We start from the raw sequence: 14,132 nt of genomic DNA, 5'->3' as shown, positions 1-14,132 counted from the left end.
ACAGTGGCTTTGTGGAGGTGTCTTTGCTGTTCCCTTTCCAAAGTCCCAGGAAGGAAGGAAAATGGGGTTATAGTGGCAACAACTTGCCATTACTGGTGTTCTCCTTGAGAAACAAGTAAAAACCACATGGCTAAGGAATTTTCCTTCACTAGCCAGAGAAGTTTCAAGAAATACTGTGAGTTTATCCCAGCATGAGAAAACGGAATCTTTGTTGTGTGTTCTCTGTTTCCACCTAATCTCCTGTTCCTCTGTAGCTTCAACCTTTCCTGAAGAATATCTTCTTTAACAACAGCGCTGGGGACACTGTGTTTTTTAATGAGAACCATGAGCTAGAAGGTGGATTTGATATCATCAACTGGGTGACTTTCCCCAATAAGTCCTTCTTAAGAGTGAAAGTTGGGGAAATGGATCCCCAAGCTCCACTGGGCAAAGATTTCTGCATTAATGAGAAGATCATTACATGGCACCAAAGTTTTAACCAGGTAGCACCCGATTGCAACTTCTGTTGTCCATTGGGAGATATTTGTCAGATTTGTTTTATAATCATTTACAACCTGTTAGATGAGTTTGTCACTGTAGTGATTCTGGTTCCCAGGGTTCAACACCCTGCAGTTTCTCATCTTGACAAAAATATTTTAAAGGAGGAAACATATATCAAGGGATCCATGGGCTTGCGTACCTTCTTTCCTTTATCCACTCACTAGCAGAAGTTCAGGACATTTGTGTCTTGGCTTTAATATGCACAGATCTTGGTGATTGGCACCACCAACTTGCATCTGAAACAAACATCTTATGCCTTATTTCAGTAGAGTCCCCTGTTGATGAAAAGTCAAAGAACAACTGAGAGCACAGCAGAATACATGCAATGCCTTCTTTTTCTTGGTTAGGTGGTTCCCCTGGCCTTGTGTAATGACCCCTGCCATCCAGGTTACAGCAGACAAAGGAAAGAAGGGGAACCGTTTTGTTGCTATGATTGTGCTCTGTGTCCAGAAGGGAAGATTTCAAACCAGACAGGTAGGAAACAACATGTTCTGAATACCTGTGATGGAGTTGGCTATGTCAAAAGGGAGATATGTACATCTCAGAAAGCATAATGCTCTGTTGTGGTTGCTGTGCAAGAAGGAGCTGACAAACACCCTGATTTATGAACAGCTAATAAACATCTTAGGGACACGGGTGGTGCTGTGGGTTAAACCACAGAGCCTAGGACTTGCCTATCAGAAGGTCGGTGGTTCGAATCCCCGCGACGGAGTGAGCTCCTGTTGCTCGGTCCCTGCTCCTGCCAACCTAGCAGTTCGAAAGCAAGTGCAAGTAGATAAATAGGTATCGCTCCGGCGGGAAGGTAGACGACGTTTCTGTGTGCTGGTTTGCCAGAAGCGGCTTAGTCCTGCTGGCCACATGACCCAGAAGTTGTATGCCGGCTCCCTCGGCCAATAAAGCGAGATGAGCGCCGCAACCCCAGAGTCGGTTATGACTGGACCTAATGGTCAGGGGTCCTTTACCTTTACCTAATAAACATCTATTCTGCTTACCTCCATGCCCATAAACTTCAGGGATTGCTACCACAGCTCACCGAAGTTTTAGCACTGTCAATTCAAGAGTAATGTGCTTTTTATAACCATACAGGTGTGTTGACTAGATTATACCAACGGTATTAGTCTTCTGTTGATGTTAAGCTGTCTTTCTGGGCAACCTTTTGCTTTCCTTTCTAGGAAATGCTTTCTATATTGTTCAAGGAAACTTCCTTTTTTCAGTCCCCTTCTACTGCGAAACATAGTAAATAATATTTTTCCATCCAGATTCCTTGAAAGGGTTTACCTGTCTGGGCAGCCCAAGACCCCCTACACACTGTCCAGGCTTGCACCCAGAGTGGTCACTTGAGTGCTGCAAACACAGCAAAAAGAATGTGAGAGACACACCAAAACTTTAATCATATGCATGTGTAAATACAGATAAACCCTTTGAGGATTGTGGAGCTTATCATTTAGACAGTGTGTATCGGACTTTAGCTACTGGATGTTAAGTCTGATTTAATTAACCACTCAAAAGAAACATAAATACTCAAAAAATAACTTAGAGAGCCAGTGTGGTGTAGTGGTTAAGGACGGTGGACATAATCTGGTGAACCGGGTTCGCTTCCCCGCTCCTCCACATGCAGCTGCTGGGTGACCTTGGGCCAGTCACACTTCTCTGAATCCCTCAGCTTCACTCACCTCACAGAGTGTTTGTTGTGGGGGAGGAAGGGAAAGGAGGGAAAGAAGATTGTTAGCCACTTTGAGAATCCTTAGGGTAGTGATAAAGTGGGATATCAAATCCAAACTCTTCTTCTTCTTATCTTACCCTAAAGACAAAACAGGTAAATAGTCTAAAGGTTTCCTGGAAAAGATAATGTTTCATATTTTGTATACTGTAAATTGCATTGAAACATAGGACAATAACATTCAAAGTTTCCTGATCCTTTACTATAAATAAACGTACCTCAGCAAGACCCAAAACTCTGTATCTGGAAGCCTGATTTATTTATTCCCCCTTCAAGATATCAGTGATTGCTTACTCTGCCAAGAAGATCAGTATCCTAACAAAGAGAAAACCCAATGCCTTCCCAAAAGAGAAAACTTCCTGTCTTATGGAGAAGCTTTTGGCATCTGCTTGGCTTTTTTGGCTCTGACTCTTTCTGCAACCACAGCCTTGGTGCTTGGAATCATCATCAAAAACCGGAACACTCCCATTGTCAAAGCCAACAACCGGAATCTCACCTACACGCTGCTCGTCTCCCTCCTGCTCTGCTTCCTCTGCTCTTTGCTTTTCATTGGCCAGCCTCAGACATGGACCTGCACTCTGAGACAAACTGCTTTCGGGATCATCTTCTCAGTAGCCGTTTCTTCGGTCTTGGCCAAAACCCTCACTGTGGTTCTGGCTTTCGTGGCCACCAAGCCAGGATCCAAGATGAGGAAATGGGTGGGGAAAAGATTTTCCATCTCTATCGTTCTTGGCTGCTCTTTTATCCAAACAAGCATTTGTATAGTCTGGCTATGTAGCGACCCTCCTTTCCCAGATCTAGACATGCACTCTCTGCCCGAAGAAATCATCGTGGAATGCAATGAAGGCTCGGCCAACATGTTCCACTATGTTCTTGGTTACATGGGACTGCTGGCTATTGTCAGCTTCATTTTGGCTTTCTTTGCTCGGAAGCTGCCAGACGTTTTCAACGAAGCCAAATTCATCACTTTCAGCATGTTGGTGTTTTGCAGTGTTTGGGTGTCTTTTGTTCCAACCTATCTAAGCACCAAAGGGGAAAACCTGGTGGCTGTGGAGATCTTCTCCATCTTGGCCTCCAGTGCTGGGATACTGAGCTGTATCTTTCCCCCTAAATGTTATATAATTATCTTGAGACCTGAACTGAACAAGAAGGAGCAGCTAAAAAGAAAGTAAAAATTTAACATTTGATTATATTTCCCTAGCAAAATCTAAAATGGTTTAGTGGGCTGGAATTTTCATCCCAAAATGTATATGCTTATTTTATTAAGTGTTTGCTAATGTTACAGTTTTGATACCGACCTGCCTACTGCCTACCAAGGAAAGAATGACATCCATCACGAGCTGTACAGCACACACTTTTTCTTCAGGGCATACCAGCTCTTCCATCATAAACTGAGATCCAGTTATTCAGCCCTAACGCCTTGCCTCAGGTGCCATTGCTAGGTCCTCAACAAGGACACTAAACAAGGCCAGAGATGAGTGCATGAAAGGCCATCAAATTACTGCTGGTACCATCTGGATCTCTCATTCCTTGTTTTTCTGATACCAGGCGTGATTGAGGTTCTTACTCTGAGAATCTTTGTAAGCTACTTTCAAAAAATAATGAATATGTAAATAAATATTTTATGGAATGTTCCTCTTCAGAACATGTTAATGGAAATAGTTGCAGGAAGCTGCCGCTAAGATCAGGCTTTTAAAGGCGCCAGGTCCATCAACTTTACCATGCTGGTCTTTTGCGGTTTTTGGCTATCCTTTGTTCCTACATACCTGAGAACATGAGGAAAATACATGGCAGCTCTCCATCTTGGCTTCCAGTGCTGGATTATTCTTTCCCCCACAATGCTACATTTGGTGAGACCTGGGCTGAACAACATAGAGCAGCTAATACAAAGAAAACTATAAATAGCAGAAGAGATTCTGTTTTCCTTTATGAAAGCTACTTAATTCAATGATAGCAGAGAATAATGATTTTATGGCAAAAATGGTTCTTTGACCCCAAATCCTACCTGATTGTTGCAATACCTGAGTTGAACAGCAAAAAGTACTTAAGAATATTGATATTTGTGGTTTCCTTTATGTTGTCATTATTCTACCTAGGATTATGAAAGAAGTATAAATCAAGGCAGGAGGATGTGAATGAATCAAATTATATTCAGGATTTTTGTGTTATGTTTTGGCCTTATGAAACAGCTACTTTTGGTTTTTTCTGCTGAGGCCTGGCTCTTTCACTAGGCAGGCTTAGGGAACTGCCTCAGGTGGAGGGGCTGCCTAGCTGTCTCCTTCGGTTTCTGCCCCCCACCCAAATTACTCTCCCAGGGCTTCCCAGGACACCCACTCTATTCTCCTTTTTATTTATTGACATTATAAACAATCCAAAAATGCAAAATTATATCGTACACCAAACAAGCAATAAATAACAGGAAAAAGAAATGGTGGCACACCAATATAAATCACGACATCCATATTCCCCAAGCTGACAAGGATGGTGAACACAGATCAAATTCTGAAGCATAGGAAATAAAATCCCACCAGATGATATAGAAACATGGTGGGTCCTTCATTCCCCTAGAAACATGCTGTTTATGTCTGTGTGTGTGTGTGTGTGTTGATTTTTTTCAGCAGAAGCTAAATTCCATAAGTTATTACACCATGCAGCCCAATGCACACTTGCCGAGACAAGATCAAACCACGTAGTACCTCTGGAGTAGAAACCCAGTCTATCAGAATGAGTGAGATCTTTTCCAGAACAGGGCTGCCTATCTCATTCCTGGACATAGGAACAAGCAAACCACAGCACTTCTGTCTTGTCAGTTTTCAGCTTATCGGCTTTCATGGAGCTCATTATGACACTTGCAGACCATGAGGCATTTTTCTCTACACAACACCCTTCCTAACCCTGATGAGACCTCTCTGCCCTTTTTTATTCATTTTCATTTGTGGCCCTAGTGAAACAGTGCTGGTGGAGAGTTTCCCATATACACCAAGAAGAATGCCATGCATAGAACGGCTCAGAAATCCCTGCAATAATGTTTGGTATCTGAAGGGGAGCTGCATTCCCTGTGGGTTGTACCCAACTAAGTTCGATTTGAAGTGACTTCATTGAAAACAATGAACCTATGTTGATCATATTCACCATCTAAAATAAGTCTAGTAGGGCTAGCATTGGGTCCAAGCCCATTCTCCCTACATCGGACATAGTTTGGAATAGTTTCACTGGTCTCCAAACCCACAAAGAAGTACTGCACAGCATAGGTTGTTCATTCAATATTGCAGGGGGCACAGAATGCAGGGGATTGGATTAGCAGAGAAAGCATTATTTTTTGCAAATAAGTGATTAAAAATGAATTATTTTATTATTATTTTTCTCACATAGGGTATTCATCACTAAGAATTAGTATTTTTATATTTATGTTTAATGTTTTGTCCTAAGGGAACGGGAAGACGAATTGTAGCACTGACATTTTTATCCCAAGCATGCTCTGCTTGCTCATAGATTTGATATTGGGAGTCACTGTAGCTCAGCCTAAATCCCCCTTCTCTGTCCTGCTGGTGCAGCTAGAAGGCAGATCTGCTGAATTGGGAAGTTCTGAGACCTTAGAGAGCAATTCTTTCTAATAGTGTCAGCTGTTTCATAAGGGGACAGGTGGTCTTGCATGCTAGTAGAACCCCCTTCATTAAAAGTTTCTAAGCAGATGATGGATAGCCAGCTTTGCAGGACCGTGTGGCAGAGTTGGACTAGGTGATTGTTTAGGTAAAATTCCATGATCTGACGAATATTTTTCTGGCAGGAGTTTTGCTCCTGTTGATGCATAACAGCATCCAAAAACACTGCAGAAATCATTATCTACTCTGCAATTATCAAAATGTCTATAATCTGCCCAGAGTTCCAGTAGCCTTTTGGAAGTGAGTATGAAAAGGTATTGATAAAAAGACTGAAATGATGATAAGGAAACCCAATGTTCCACAGACAGCTAAGATTAGGGGAAAGAGAGAGGCAGGTCTCTATCATTTGGATAATTCCTCCACCCACCCCCATGTATAGGGCAAGTCTCAATATTGTGTTTTCAATTAGAATTCAAGACACACTTCTGAAAAACTGCTGAGCTTAATGGTTAGGCAAAGGTAATAAGTCCATGTGAGAATTACATTCCTAGAGTCTTCAGCAATCTAAACCATCTGTCAATCAGGGCAGTGGCTTGTTTTATACGTAGAGAGAGAGGAATTTGCACATGTATTGGGATGCTGCTGCTTCTGATTCTGCTGCTTCCGAACATGGTGTGCTATGTGCATGCTGTTAAGTGCGCCAGAAATAATCCCGAAGATGTTCCACATGAGTGGCACCAGTCGGGTGATTTCCTCATCGGTGGGATAGTGTCTCAGTTGTCAAATCCTGTGTTCTCCATAGTTTCCTTCAACCAATACCCTTCTCAACACTCCCTGATTAAGTCTCCAGTGTAAGCAAAAGTTTTCATTTTTAATTTAGAAGGTCTGTATATCTGCATGAATAATTGCTTTTTTAACTTGGTTTTTAAAAGAAATATTAAAGATTGAGACAAGGACACTCTCCAAAATATATGTAATTAGGCTGTGCTTGTATTGGTACCTGGACATTTGGAAATATTAGCCTTATATTACCTATTTGCTCTCTATTCTGGCTCTGGTACATAGGTGCTCAGTCTGCCCATTTTAGAAGGGGACTGTGAGAAAGCTTTCCATTGCACCAATATTTTCACCCATTCAGACATATCTGTCCATATAATTTTGGAGAGATGACAAATTGGAGTCTGAGGGACACATCTCATGTACGTTTCAAGAAAGAGGATAATAGGAAGCTGCCTTAAATTGAGTCAAACCAATGGTCCATCTATTAAATATTCTCTGCAGCAAAATGAAATTTGATAGAAGAGACGTAGCAAGAGAATGACCTCCAGTCCTCAAGAATACGGCTGCAATTCTATATACATTATCTGAGCATAAGCTTCTCTGTAAGCAGTGGGACTTACGTATAAGTAAACATGCATAGGATCGGGAAGTGATTGGGAGGTTTCGGAATGAGTGACTGGTATGTGTTGGAGTGGGAGAGAAGGAAAGGAAAGGAAAGGAAAAGTCAATGGAGGGAGGGAGGGAGGAAGAAGGGGACTGTCCTTTCCTGCCACAATCCCGTCTGTCTCCTTCACCCACTAAATACCTCTCAGGACAGGCCATCCTACCCTGTTAAATGCTTTTTAGCCTTCTTATTCTTCTATACCTTCCCAAAGTACAGGAAGGGGAATGAAAATATCACATATCATGGAGAAGAAAGAAGACAGTCTCAGAAAGTCTCAGCCCCCCAGGAGAGAAGCTACTGCAGCCTCCACAACTGTCTTTCCTGAATAGGGGAGATGCTGGTTTCATCCTGCACAGCATTTGATAGGAATATGTGTGAGGACCTCAGCCCAAAGTTCTTATTTCACTCATTGGCAGGAACTTAGTGCATCCAAGCTAGGCTAGTTCATTTCACAGAAATTGTGGTGGAAGCACAAGTCTAAAGCCACCGAGAGCCAGTGTGGTGTAATGGTGAGTGTCTGACTGGGACATGGGAGACCAAGGTTTGAATCTCCACTGAGTGACCTTGGGCCAGTGCCTGCCTCTCAGCCTAACCTACATCCCTGGGCTGTTGTAGGGATTAACTGGAGAAGGGATTTTGAGCTCCTTGGGGGGAAAGTGAGATATAGGTTGTTGTGGCTATAAGACCATGAGACAATCTTTTGAAGCACAAGCCTTGATTCCACCATGAAACAGCAAGTCCCTTTATCTGCAGCATGGTGACCAAGTTCTACCAGCACATCCTTGCTCTGGTGTTTGCTGTTGATGAGATCAATGAGAATCCCAGGATCTTGCCCAATGTCACCCTCGGGTTCCACATCTACGACAGCTATACTGATTCAAGGAGGACTTACCGCACCACTTTGGACCTGCTCTTTAAATCACACCAGTTTGTCCCTAACTACAAATGTGGCACCCAGGAAAATGTAATAGGAGTAATTGGAGGACTTAGTTCTGATACCTCTTCCTGCATGGCAGATATCTTGGGTCTTTTCAAGATTCCACAGGTAGGATCTGAGTACTGGAGCACAGAGGCTTTCCTTTCACCTCCCCCACAATTCACTTTTCTACTCTTTCCAGCAGTAATTTGGTGAAGTTTAAAGCTAGAACGGTGTGATGGGAAGAAGAATGAACTGAATTTGCATTACTATCCAGTGATGTGCATGAGAGGTGTGTAGGTTTAAAATGATTTGTGTTTCATTTGTAGAGAGGAGAATTATTTGAGGTATGATAGAAGGAGAGGGGCTGTTCACCTTGGGGAATTACAGCAGCACCATCTCAAGAACCCTAGAACCCCAAAGCCAGAAGAACCCCCCTTCTCTCTACCTTTCCTCCACATACACTCATTCCTTTGAAGTCTACTGGAAAGCAGATTGTAGTCAAACCACTTGTAAATGACTTTGAGGAGGATGGCTCATAGTGTCTATAAACTGTTGCCCCAACAACAACAGGAATATTTTCTTTAAAAGAAGTTAGCTCAGAATGAGAGGAACGGGTTTCAATATACATCTCATTTAGAGTGTATGTTGACCAAAACTGTCAAGAGTGTCAGGAGTGTCTACATTAAGAAGGATGTGTAGTTTTCTTAGTGTGAGTAAAAGGTGGAGGGACCTGTCCAAACAGAAGGAAACTGGGCATAGAATCATATAATCTTTGAGTTTGAAGGGACCCCAAGGGTCATCCAGTCCAGCCCCCTTCAATACTGGACTCTCAGCTGAAGCATCCATGACAGATGGTCATCCAACCTCTGCTTAAAACCCTCCAAGAAAGGAGAGTCCACCACCTCTTGTGGAAGTCTGTTCCACTGCTATATAGAATTCCACTGCCTGTATAGAATCCCACTAATTTGAATTTTGGGGAAATAATTAGCTCCTCTTCCAACTCTTATTTTTTAAAGATTTCATATGGCTCATTTGAGCCAGCAGTGAAGAATCTAGTCCAGTTCCCTTCCTTTTACCGCATGGCACCCAGTGAAGCCCTGCAATACCGAGGAATTATTCAGTTGCTTCTGCACTTCAAGTGGAAATGGGTTGGGCTCTATGCTATAGATAATGAAGGTGGAGACCGATTCCTACAGACCATGGAGGAAATGCTTTTGCAGAATGGAATGTGTTCAGCATTCACAGAAAGAGCTCAAACGCACCTGCTCTTCTCTGACAGCATAAAAGAAATGCTCCACCACAAACAAAGCACTTTGCCATTATTCATGCAGAGCAATGCCAATGCAGTTGTTATATATGGAGAAAGTGGCTCTATTACATGGTTGGGAGCAGTTATAGGGGTAATCAAGATAAGTCAAATACTAATTCCGAGAAATAAGAGGCTCTCTACAGCAAAAGTGTGGATTACAACAGCCCAAATAGATTTCACATTATACCCCGTTCAGAAAATTACTGATGTGGACAGGCACATGTTCCATGGTGCTATCTCCTTCACAATTCATTCAAAGGAAATAGAAGACTTCCAAAAGTTTCTTCAGCTTGTAAATCCTTCATGGGAAAATGAAGACGGATTTATCAAAGTTTTCTGGGAGCAAGCATTCAGTTGTTCATTATCCAACTCATCAGCTGTGTCTGCATTCATCTACGGCAGATGTACTGGAGAGGAGATGCTAGAGAGCCTTCCTGCCCCTTATTTTGAAATGAGCATGACTGGCCACAGCTACAGCATTTATAACGCTGCCTATGCTTTGGCCCATGCCTTGCATATCTTGCAGTCAGCTGGGCTGAAACGCAGTGCAAGGGAGTCCAGCAACAGAATGGTTCCTCAGAATGTGCGGCCCTGGCAGGTAATGTTTCCTCATCTCCATTGTCAACTGTCCTTATATAGGTTCTGGACAATTTCCTGGATCCAATATCCATGGTGTGACCAGCTAGGTTCCTGATCTACAGGATATTTCTATCAAGCTTCTATTTTCTCAGTTTTCTTAAGTCTTCTTCCAAATACTGATCCCATATAACCATGATTTTCCAGACTTATTTCTCCGCCACAGTTGAATTTTATACCCTTTCATGATTTGTTACTCCCTTGCTGCTTCTGCAAGTAGATTACTATCCATGATGAATTGTAATGACTTATAGCCATATAGGAAAATGACCTTCAGCTCCTCGTTCTCTTCCCACCCAGCTCCACTCAATCCTTCACAAGATCTCATTCAACAACACTGCTGGAGATGCAATTGCACTGGATGAGCATGGAGAATTAGCAGCCAGATTTGACATTACAAACTTGGTCACATTCCCAAATAAATCGTATGTCAGAGTCCAAGTAGGGAGGCTGGATCCTCCTGGCAAAGAGCTCACCATTGATGAGGACAGAATTGAATGGCACCGAGGCTTGACTCAGGTGAGGATAACAGGTGTGTGTCAACACTGGTGGTCATTCAGCAATATGCGAGGGGAATGGACATAACCAAAACACAAAATGCCTCTCTTAGCATAATAAATAGTCAAATGTGAAATTCATTGGAACCTCATAGTGAAAGGCAGGCAAATTATAACAGTAATGATAATACAGTGGCACCTTGGTTTGCAACCGTTTTGGATGACAACCACGTCAAACCCTGAAGTGTGTGTCCCTTTTTTTTTTTTTTTTGGATTACAACCAATTTTTTTGGAGGCCCCATTGGTGAAAGCGTGCCTTGAGTTACAACCTGTTTTGGTTTACAACTGGACCTCCGCAACGGATTATGGTTGTAAACCAAGGTATCACTGTAATACAAATAGGATAAAATGTTTTATTAGAGGGTAAATTGATATATGGAGGTTGAGTATTTCATTGAAGGAAAAGCATCATTTTATGAACTACCTTTTCCTATACACACATATCTGATTCTTAAACAAACCATTATGATGAAAAATGCAATATTTAGAGGCATTAAGTCAGCACATCTTTAACCAAAGAGAGTCCTTGGCTTTTAGATAATGCATAATACTGACTGTTTTGTGACTGTGTGAAATCCCTGAGGCAAATCTCTAGTTAGTGATGCAAGATTGAATGTTAAACTATTCGATTCACTGATCAAGCTAAGTATGCAAATTTGAATCTGTCTTTGTATGATACTTAACAGAGCAGATATTCCTACTACTTATTGCATACCTGTGTACTTACAGCTTTTGCATTCTGTATCACTTGCCCTCCTGTTTGATTATCTGATAGAATATGAAAAAATATGAATTCAAGCTAAACCGTTCCTATATATTTGGGTAGGTGCCACCGCTTTCAGTATGTAATGACATCTGCCGCCCTGGTTATGGGAAGAAAAAGAAGGAGGGGAAGAGCTTTTGCTGCTATGCTTGTGCTCCTTGTCCTGCTGGGATGATCTCAAATGAGAAGGGTAGGATACGCTATGTTGTAAAAGATCAAGCGATCCATTTTATCGAAGTAAAATGTGGGCAACTCTTCTGCAAGTTCATTCTCATTAACATAGTGGCCATTTTTAAATTATGGCATTATGCATGGATTCCCATTTTTACATAGACACAACAATCTAATTGATATTTTGTTATAATCATACCAAGGAATATATCAATAGCTCAGTGAATGATACATTAAGTTCTCAGATATCTCTGATAGCGCAGGCATTGGACTCATGATCTTGAATGCATGAATGGAACTTTGAGTAGCTGTAATTGTGGAACAAAGATTAAAGATGATGTTTGAAGTCATACTTAAAAATGAAGAGCTTGAGATATTTCTGGGGTTTCCAATGAGCAGCTATTTTGTAAACATCTTTGGAGGCATCTACAATGGTTTAACCTGAACGTAAAAAGAAATTCCCACCTTCTAGTACCAGTGCCCTGTCAGAACAATGAAGTGGAGGTTTGGTCTTCCTTATCAGTCCTTTCCAGTCAACCATCCCTGCATCAGAGATTATGGCTAGTTTTACCCTTCATAGCCCTCACATTGATATGACAGGGAAGGCCTACCAATTTAATCTGTCTCTAGGGGGTCTTAGTTTTCTGTGGGTGAGTTAGGCATGCAACATCGTGCATACACTGAGAGTTTTGGGGAAAGATTTTGAGCTCCACAATGTAGGTAGGAGTATATGAATATGAACTGATTGCCATACCCATCGGAGGAAAGATGGGAACTTGTTATGTGTACAAGAACAGGAAGGACATAATACATGGACAAGAAAAGGAAGTATAGGGATATAGCAGAGAGTCACATTCAACTAAATCATTGTGGTAGTGGAAGCCATGATCGCCACAGGCACAAGGAAACTTCCCCCCTCTTCTGTCCCCATTTGCCCCTGAACTCTCCCCAAAACTGATCTGGAGATCCAACTGATTCTGTTAGACAAGAAGTCATGCTTGCACTGATAGAATGATCTTCTTAGCACTACATTGAAAACAACCCATAATATTTAGTTCCTCCCCCCCCAAAAAAAAATGAAACAACAAGAAGAAATACTTTGCTTCTCTAAATCAAAAGGTGGGCTTGTAATATTTTAAGGCTTGGGAGGAGAAACTTCTTCAGCCCAAATTCAACCTTCTAGGAAAACAGGTTACTGTTGGGTAGGGAAAGAGATAGTAGTCAAATGGTTATGATCTACGCACCGTGGGTTAATTTCAGGCCATATTAAATGCCTAGCTTTGCACACAAACTATGCCCAGGCACCTGTCAATCGGCCAGCTACACAAGAAAGAGGCAGCATCACAGTTCGACAACACATTCCAGCCACACAAAAGGACTGGGGCAAGGAGCATGGCCTGGACAGAGTCCCAAGGTCAAGAAAGGGATGGGGAATCACATTTCAACCCCAGGCATACTGTTCCCAATGCTTGTTTTAAGCCTTACTATTTCAACATAATATTAAAACTCATTTAGAATTAAAATATTATTAGAAATTAGATTCATTATCAACAAGTTTTTGATTTTTATCTCCAATTCATATTTAGTCTATGTTCTATGCGTTTTGAATCTGATGTTATTTCTATTTGCATGCTGTGATCTCCTTTTCTGTGCAGCAAAAACGACCCTTAGTCAGACTTTCCTCTTGTCCCTAAATAAATGCTGGTTGCAAAATCACTTCCTTTCCGACCATAATGTGAGACTGGGGCATACAGCATATGCTTCAGTTATTTCCATATGTCTAATTAAATTTTTCTTTATTAAGGATAATAAAAAAATAATTTTCAGATACTTTGAAAGCAAAGTGTGTTTTGTACATCTTATTAAAACTATGAATGTCAGACTAGATGGCCATGAAATAAAACATCAGGAGATGAATCAGACTTGGTTTTATTTTAATGAAAATGAGGCAGTTTGGGGAGAGTTTGATGTGACAGTCCCAATACACCTTTCTTTGTTGACTCCTACAATTTTGAACTACTGCCAGATTGGTTGTGTCATTTCACTGAACAGTGTTTTTTATTTTAAGACTAACTTTGTTGAACACCAGGAGAAAACCATATTTCAAACCAGATATGTTCCATGATGTTTCTACTTGATGCACTTTGGGCAGAAGAATTTGAAACACTCCATGAGTAAAAACACAAGGTAGGCTTCTGTTCTTGAGCATGAACCATTCTGGTCCTTACATTATCGTGCATTCTTTTTCAGATGAAGAAACATGTGTCAGTTGTCCGGAAGACCAATATCCAAACAGAGGCCAGGATCAATGCATTCCTAAGATGCCAAACTTCCTGGCCTTTGGTGACACTTTGGCCATTGTTTCAACTTCCTCTGCACTATTGTTGTCTCTGCTGACAGCTGCGGTGCTTGGCATCTTCATTAAGCACCGGGACACTGCCATAGTCAAAGCCAACAACAGAAGTCTCAGC

At 41.6% G+C, this 14,132-nt stretch overlaps 1 protein-coding gene across 1 annotated transcript in view; it reads left to right on the top strand.

Annotated features, from left to right (window-relative positions):
* Positions 1–909: 909 nt before the first annotated feature.
* Positions 910–14,132, top strand: part of LOC309358874 (vomeronasal type-2 receptor 26-like) — a gene marked incomplete at both ends in the record, with an annotated part of 208,931 nt that continues 195,708 nt past the window's right edge. The window contains one exon of the mRNA XM_081892142.1: positions 910–1,014. Coding sequence (XP_081748268.1) covers positions 910–1,014 — 105 coding nt within the window. The remainder of the gene's footprint in view (positions 1,015–14,132) is intronic.

Source organism: Podarcis melisellensis (assembly GCF_964234715.1).
Source record: "Podarcis melisellensis genome assembly, chromosome: 16".
Lineage (NCBI taxonomy): Eukaryota > Metazoa > Chordata > Lepidosauria > Squamata > Lacertidae > Podarcis > Podarcis melisellensis.
This window is presented reverse-complemented; position numbering and strand designations above follow the sequence as displayed.